General features: G+C 40.9%; 1 protein-coding gene across 1 annotated transcript; it reads right to left on the bottom strand.

The window, feature by feature from the left end:
• Positions 1-1,962: 1,962 nt before the first annotated feature.
• Positions 1,963-6,887, bottom strand: rpusd1 (RNA pseudouridine synthase domain containing 1). The gene is made up of 6 exons (XM_033644082.2): positions 6,745-6,887; positions 5,830-6,053; positions 5,620-5,743; positions 4,794-4,896; positions 4,497-4,598; positions 1,963-3,454 (listed from the first exon to the last, which is right to left on the bottom strand). The coding sequence occupies exons 2-6, from the start codon at positions 6,027-6,029 to the stop codon at positions 3,042-3,044; spliced, it is 942 nt and encodes a 313-aa protein (XP_033499973.2). The 5' UTR covers positions 6,030-6,053; positions 6,745-6,887; the 3' UTR covers positions 1,963-3,041.
• Positions 6,888-7,838: the final 951 nt, after the last annotated feature.

Below are 7,838 nucleotides of genomic sequence, written 5' to 3'. Positions count from 1 at the left end.
CCCTGGCAACACAGGACCCTGAGAACATAGGAACTTGGGAACATAAGAACTTTGGACTATAGGACCCTGGCAACATAAAAACCCAGGAACATAGAACCCTTTGGGAAAATTGGTTCTTGGGAATATGTGGCCTTAGGAACATAGAACCCCTGGGATAAGTGGACCCCAGGAACATAGGACCTTGAAAACAAAGGACCCTGGGAATATATGACCTTACGAACATAGGGCCCTGGGATCATTGGACCCTGGAAAAATAGGATCATGGGAACATAGGACCCTAGGGACAAATGAATTTGGAACTATAGGACTATGAGAATACACCCTGGGAACAAAGGACCTTGGGAACATTGGACCCCAGGAACATAGGAACTTGGGAACATAGGAACTAAGGAGCATAGAACCCTGGGAACATATGACCTTGGTAACCTACGACCTTGGGAACATAGAACCCTAGGGACATATGACTTTGGGACTATAGGACTCTGAGGATATACAAACTTGGGCATATAGAACCCTGGGAACATACCAACTTGAGAACATAGGACCCTGGGGACATAGGAACTTGGGAACATAGGAACTTAGGAGCATAGAACCCTGGGAACATATGATCTTGGTAACCTACGACCCTGGGAACATAGGACCTTGGGAACATAGGACCCTAGGGACATATGAACTTGGGACTATGGATCTCTGAGAACATACCAACTTGGGAACATAGGACCCTGGGGACATAGGAACTTGGGAACATAGGAACTTAGTAGCATAGAACCCTGGGAACAAATGACCTTGGTAACCTACGACCCTACATAGGACCTTGGGAACATAGGACCCTAGGGACATATGAACTTGGGACTACAGAACTCGGAGAACATACCAACTTGGTAACTTATGATCCTGGGAACATATGATCTTGGTAACTTACGACCCAGGGAACATAGGACCTTGGTAACTTACGACCCTGAGAACATACCAACTTGGTAACTTACGACCCTGGGAACACATGACCTTGGTAACTTACGACCCTGGGAACATATGACCTTGGTAAATTACGACCCTGGGATCATAGGACCTTGGTAACTTACGACCCTGCGAACATATGACCTTGGTAAATTACGACCCTGGGATCATAGGACCTTGGTAACTTACGACCCTGGGAACATATGACCTTGGTAAATTACGACCCAGGGAACATATGACCTTGGTAACTTACGACCCTGGGAACATAGGACCTTGGTAACTTACGACCCTGGGAACATATGACCTTGGTAACTTACGACCGTGGGAACATAGATATGCTCCTATAAAAAATTACTAAAGAGGTACCTTCCTGTTCATGTTTTTCATTTTTCATTGTTTGTATTTTGTAACATAGTAAATAATTACGCTGTATGTTCATAGATTTGTACTTTAGATCTTAGTTCCTTTTTTACTGTTTTTCAAGTCAAAAGTCTGCTATTATTTACAAAAACTTAGATCCTGTCCCTGATCTAGCAGTAGCCCCTGCTGTCAAATTTTATTTACACGTATACGTATACGTCGCTACATAACCACTGTTATTATGCAGGCATCTTTTTTGATCCATACTTGCTTTGCATTCTTGGCAGGATTTGAACTTCAGGTGTGATCTTAAAGACAAAAAGGTGTAAGTATGGTCAGTTTTGAGCATCTTAAAGACAGCACTATGCAAATGCTGAGGGACAGAAACATCAACTATGACTAGAAGATAAAAAGACTGTAACTGCCCCCCATGTTTATCTCAAGGTGAGGCAAAGGAACTTGAGGACATCAACCTGTAATACAAGATTAAAAATGGCAAAGGTGTGCCAGTGAAGTTAGTATGAGCTTCATGTTGTTGCTGCCTTATGTTATGTAGAGCAACAGGTTTAGATGTACGTACAATTTATCACGCTCCTCTAAAACAATTGGCTGAAATAGTAATGACGATTAGAGAGGGGGCTGAAGTCTTGTTTAACCATTTAAATTTATTTGTAGACATTTCATAAAATAAAATACATACATAAAATACTTTTTTTACATTAAAACAGTTTGATTCAATGAAACAAAATGCACAGAAGCATACAGTGTAGTATTCTATATGCTGTTACATGTGATTCCATGTATGTTACAGGCATGCAGCGTTATGTGACAACAAACATTAATGAACACTTGGGCATTTGGACATGGACAAAAACAATTTCTGCTGCGCAGGCTCCCCTATCAGAGTTAAGTCATCTGACCATCTTTAGTAACGCCATGTGAAAACTCTCCACTTTAAAATTCTTACATGTGTATTAGAAAAATGTATGACATCATCCCAACCCCTCACTTATCAACAAGGCACTTATTTCTCAGCTACTGTGGTGGACCTGTTCACTGGCTCTCTCTACAAGACTGGTTAGACTGGGCAGCTCCCAGTTGTTTGAATTAAGAAAGCAGCAGCTTACATGTTCACAGGTGGTTGACAGTCACGTGACAAAATAACTCAAGGTTGATCTCTAGGGGGCTTTCATATTAGGGACTCAGGTCAGTATCCAAGTAAACTTGACCTCAAAGTCCAGTTCTTGTGATTTGTGTGAATGCTGAGTACCGTACCCAAGCATGGTACCCCAATCTGTGCCTGAGTCCACTTAAAAAGATGGTCAAATCAATTGTACCTAGTATGAAAACATCCTTAATCTCACATGGGACACAAACACTGGTCTCCTGGGTCAAAGTCCTGCACTTGCTGGACCCGTCCACCTCCCCTCCCACCTGCCCTGAGCTGCTCTGAACATATAATAATGACACTAATAAGTTCACACTGGAGTTGACTGAAAGACTGACACAGAGGGCCACTGAATAAGCAGCTTTTTTATGCCCTGGGTGTGAGAGCAGGCTGTTACTAATGTGTTTGTAGCTGGTTTGTAAGGAAATTAAAGTGCTGGTTCACTTCCATTTATGTTATTTAATGTAACGCAGGTGATCAGTGAGATAGAGCGTGCATGCTCAACATGGCCTTCATTAGTAAACAGCTAAAATAAATTAAAATAAATAACAACTCATCAGTCTCCAGCCCATTCACACAGCCACTGCTGACACTGCCTCCTCTGCTCCTCACTCTCCTCCTTAGTCCTCTGTTCCCGGAGTCCTTTCCTCCTCTCCTCCTCCCTTCTCGCCTTCTCTCTCTTCTCCTCTTTGATCTTCCTGTCCTCCTCCACCTTTTGCTCCAGCAGCGCCTCCACAGTGGCCGCCAGTGTCCTTAATGAGCGCTGCGGGAGCCACTTGGCATCTTCCACGGGGAGAAAGGGGTCTCCAGCAGTGACCAGCAGGGGCTCAGGTTCAAGGGGAATGCGCAGGAGGTGGGCGTGCAGCATCATGCGGTAGGGAGCATCATCCGCTCCTGAGCTGTAGGTGAAGTCTCCGACAATGGGGTGGCCTATTGCGCTGCAGTGGACCCTCAGCTGGTGGGTTCGACCTGAGGGGAAAAGGAGGCAGAAGGGAGAAAGACTTTTCACAGCTGTGTCAGAGGATTTTCATGAATTACACAAGGTATCTCAAAGTCAACTATAATAACATGGCAAGGAAAGATTAAGAGAAACTCTATCAATGTTAAATATAAATACAAATATATTCCATTGTCTGGCAAGTTTTCAAACTAAAAATTTCAAGATGAACACTCAAGATTAGAGTCACAAATTCAGTATCCAACCAATCGTCTCCCCTTCTGTTTCTGAGTATGACACTCAATAATGGCCAGAGAGACATTTTTGCAGAACATTATGATGTCACAGTGAGGTTGACCTTTGACCTTTTGGACAGAAAATATAATTACTTTAGTATTTTATGCTATCAAACATTTGTGGGAATTTTTTTTCATATTTTATGTACGAATTCTTGACCAATGGCCAAAAACATTTTTGGTAAGGTCACAGTGGCCTTGACCTTTAACCACTAAAATCAAATCAGTACATCCCTAAATCAAGTTGGATGTTTGTGCCGAATTTGAGTAAATTCCCTTTAAGAGTTCTTGAGATGTTGTGTTCACAAGAATGACACAGACGAGGTCACAGTGACCCTGATCTTTGACCACCAAAATCTAATCAGCTTATTGTCGAGTCAAGTGGGGGTTTGTGCCAAATTTGAGGAAATTTTCCTAAAGGCCTTGTTGAGATATCAAAATCACAAGAATGAGACAGTCCCAAGATCCTGATGTCCATGACTTTTGACCACCAAAATCTAACCAGTTCATCCTTGAGTCCAGTGGACGTTTATCCCAAAGTTGAAGAAATTTCTTCAGGGCCTTCTTGAGATATCGTTTTCATGAGATTGGAAGTATGGAGGTACGGACAACCTGAAAACATTTGCCTTGGCATATGCTTTTAGGCGTCTGCACCAGCACATGAAAACTTGACGAGTGTTTCCAAAATATAAACTGTCCAGATAATATTTTTTAAATTAGGTGACAAGACAAATCCTTCAATTCCCGTATATAAAAAGAAGCAAATGAGTGTTGTTACCAGTGAGTGGCTGCAGTAGAACCTTGGTGACAGGGTCTCCGTCATACAACCCGTACTCCAACACTGTCAGCTCAGTTTGGCAAGGCTTGGGGTTCTCACAACCTGAAGAGAGAAGGAGGGGAGGGATCAACAAGAAACACTAAAAGTAAAAAGTCTGTAGTCATCTATTCATTGAACTTTCTGGAAAATCCTATGCAAATGTTTTAAAATGTAAAACATGAAAAACAATAAGGCGCTTTCCCATCAGCCTGGTTAAGCTGAATTTAATGCAGTGCAAGCCAACTCAGGTTCATGTACCTTCTGTTCCCTCAATACACATCATGTGTGTTTTTCCCTCTGAGGAGTTCTTGCCAATGGAGAAATCCAAAGTTTGTGTCTCTTCTTCCACCCAGCCACGTACCTGGGGAAGCAAAATAAATTGGATAACATTTTATTTCCTTACTTTTAAAACACAAAGAGAAGAGCGTGTAAGAAAAGAGAGACATATTTTCCTAAAAGACATATGGTACAGTAATAACTCTGTTGTGTGCATGTGTGTCATTGTGTTTAGGAATAGACCGATATGGATTTTTTAGGGCCGATGCCGATACCAATTTTTTTCCATCACCCTTAGCCGATGACCGATTATGGACTGCTGATTTTCTTGAGCCGATATTTGGGGCCGATACTGCTTTTGCTCCCTCAATTTACATAAAAAAATGACACAATGATAACAAATATTACAGGTCTGAAGTTTAAAATAAGAAACATTTATTGAACAGTAAAAAATACTAAAACAAGATGGAAAGTTGAGGTAGAACAGGTAGAATATTATTATTATTATTATTATACATTCAAATAAAAAAAAGAGTTCAGTGCTCTTAAATCTTCCAGTAATGTCTTTATAAAATAAACAAATATTTAAGCTGAAGCATAAATAAAATAACAACTACTGTACACAGTAGAATTCAACAGCTTTGTTCAACTTAACCACATACTTTCAAATGAAAAAAAGTGCCAGGGAAAAATAAATCCGCGAACCCACGCGCATATCGGCCGATGCCGATACAAGTAAAAAACTCAAATATCGGCCCGATATATCGGCCGGCCGATGTATCGGTCTATCCTTAATTGTATTTCATACCAGAGCGAGGTACGCTTTGGTGACAGTGCGGTCCTTGAAGCAGCGGTAAGCACGGCCAGCAGCAGCTTTGTTGAGGGCAACACACAGAGCCCCACTTGTGGAGAAATCCAACTGATGACAGAACCTGTTGAGGGAAGTGAAACACGTTGAGACTATTCCTTTTTTATTACCGTGATGCATGTGAATAGATGTACTCAGTGTGATTCTGACCTGAACCCATAGTAGGTGCTGGGATCTGCCAGCTGAGGGAAGCGGTATCGAAGCTGCGCCTGCACGGTGTATTTCTCGTACCACATCTTGCTGTCAATGCGGATGTCCCAGTGCTTGTCCACCACGATGTAGTCATCGCTCTGGTACAGCACACGCAGGCTCCCCAGGCTGGCAGGCTCGGTGGTCATCATGTGCAGCATTTAACTGACACAACGCCAACAGCCCTGCAGAGATAAGGTTGTTATCTTGATATCTCACTTTGTCATTTTATTGAAATCACGAATAAAACTACTTGTTATGGACAATGCCTCCTAACATTTATATTATTGCATTACATAACTGATGCCTTGGTGAGTAGGCAGCACTTCATGTTATAGCTGGTCGACATGGAGCCAATTTGAATTACTTTATACACTGTTTAATGTGTCTTAAACTGATCATCACTATGCAGAGTAACAAAGTTCTAACAAATGTAGGTGTTGTGTGACATGTGGAATAAAAACAAGCATTAAAGGGAAACATTCCAATAAGGTACCTAAATGTGTATTCAAGTATTTTCTTCGACTAAATGTAACTGGTTCAAGCTCAGTAGTAAACCTACTCAGCATTAATTGAAGTGAATGTCTCAACCACAGTGCTGCAACATGTTGACATGTGTAAGACTGTAAGAAGACCAGTACACAGCAGTCTGTCCTGTGTCTGAGGTTGTCTTCCTGTCTAAATATCCCGTCGTGACACCATCTCTGCTACTGGTGCTCAAAAAAATCTGGTAAACAACTTTTTGGGGAGGTGGCAGCAAAGGATGCTCTGGTTAGCATGTTAGCACCGGTGGTTTGCTAGCTACTGTATGCTAACACCATGAGATAACTAGCTATTTGTTAGCGTCATTATGCTGTGACTGCTTTGAGAACTTACCTCGGATAAATAGCGAAGACTAATGTGTGGTATATTTCTTCGACATGCCCAAAATAAGTGTACATCTATAGAGAAACACAGATGTAAACACACAACCACAAGTCGTGCGCAGCCTCTTCTTCTTCTTCTTCTTCTTCTTCTTCTTCTTTGGTTGTTATGGTGAAACGTGTACAGCGCCATCTACTGTACTGGAGTGCAATAACATGGTGGCTCTGAGTCCCAGCTGAGGTCAGTTTGAAACCAAAAAAGCAGGATTTTTGAGCTGTATGGAGAAACTTGCAAAGTAAAACCTCCTTATTTTTGTTATTTTGTTTTTATTTGTTTGTTTTTGTGTTACATCAGTCAGTGTTACAGATTTGAGAGGGGTCTGAGTTTTACTCTAGAACGTTATTTAGTAATCCAGCAAACCTGCTTCTTGGTGATGGACCCAGAAAACACTGAAATGTTTTTTTATTTGTCGTCATGTGATTAGCTCTGTCATGTGACGACACAAAGGTTCACATGGCGCCTTTCTGTGGCCATTTGTTGTCTTTGAGTTTCCCGTAGCTGTGTTTTTCCCTAACATTTTACCCCATGACCAGGTAAAACTTTTAACTAATAGATCTCACAGTTGATTACTTACATTAAGACAATTGTTTTTTATATTAGTTCTCTGAAATTTTATATTTAAATATGAAAATGAACAGTGCCAGATCCCCTAGGCTACTCCTTGTCGCCACATTTACCCATATGCTTATCATTCTTTTAAAAAAAAGTGTCTTATAGGCCAATAGAGTTAAGTTATTTATTTAATATTTATTTTTTCTTTAAAGGGACCTTTGCACAGATGGGGCTCCTCAGCTGCAGCCAGGGCAGTCCACAGAAATTAACAGATTAATATAAATATCAAGCAGTGACATGAGGTGCAAGAGTACATGCAAGTACAATAATAAGCAGTGAGTACAAATATGTGATAAAGAGAAAACGACCACATGGTTAATTCAAGGCTCACATGTATTTGAAAAAACACATAGACAATACAGTCTTAGATATATATATATATATATATATATACAAATTATATTTACAAATATATATAAATATACAAGTTATTT

This window comes from Epinephelus lanceolatus, chromosome 18 (genome assembly GCF_041903045.1).
Source record: "Epinephelus lanceolatus isolate andai-2023 chromosome 18, ASM4190304v1, whole genome shotgun sequence".
NCBI lineage: Eukaryota > Metazoa > Chordata > Actinopteri > Perciformes > Serranidae > Epinephelus > Epinephelus lanceolatus.
The sequence above is the reverse complement of the archived record's forward strand: the minus strand, read 5'-3'. Positions and strand labels throughout refer to the sequence as shown.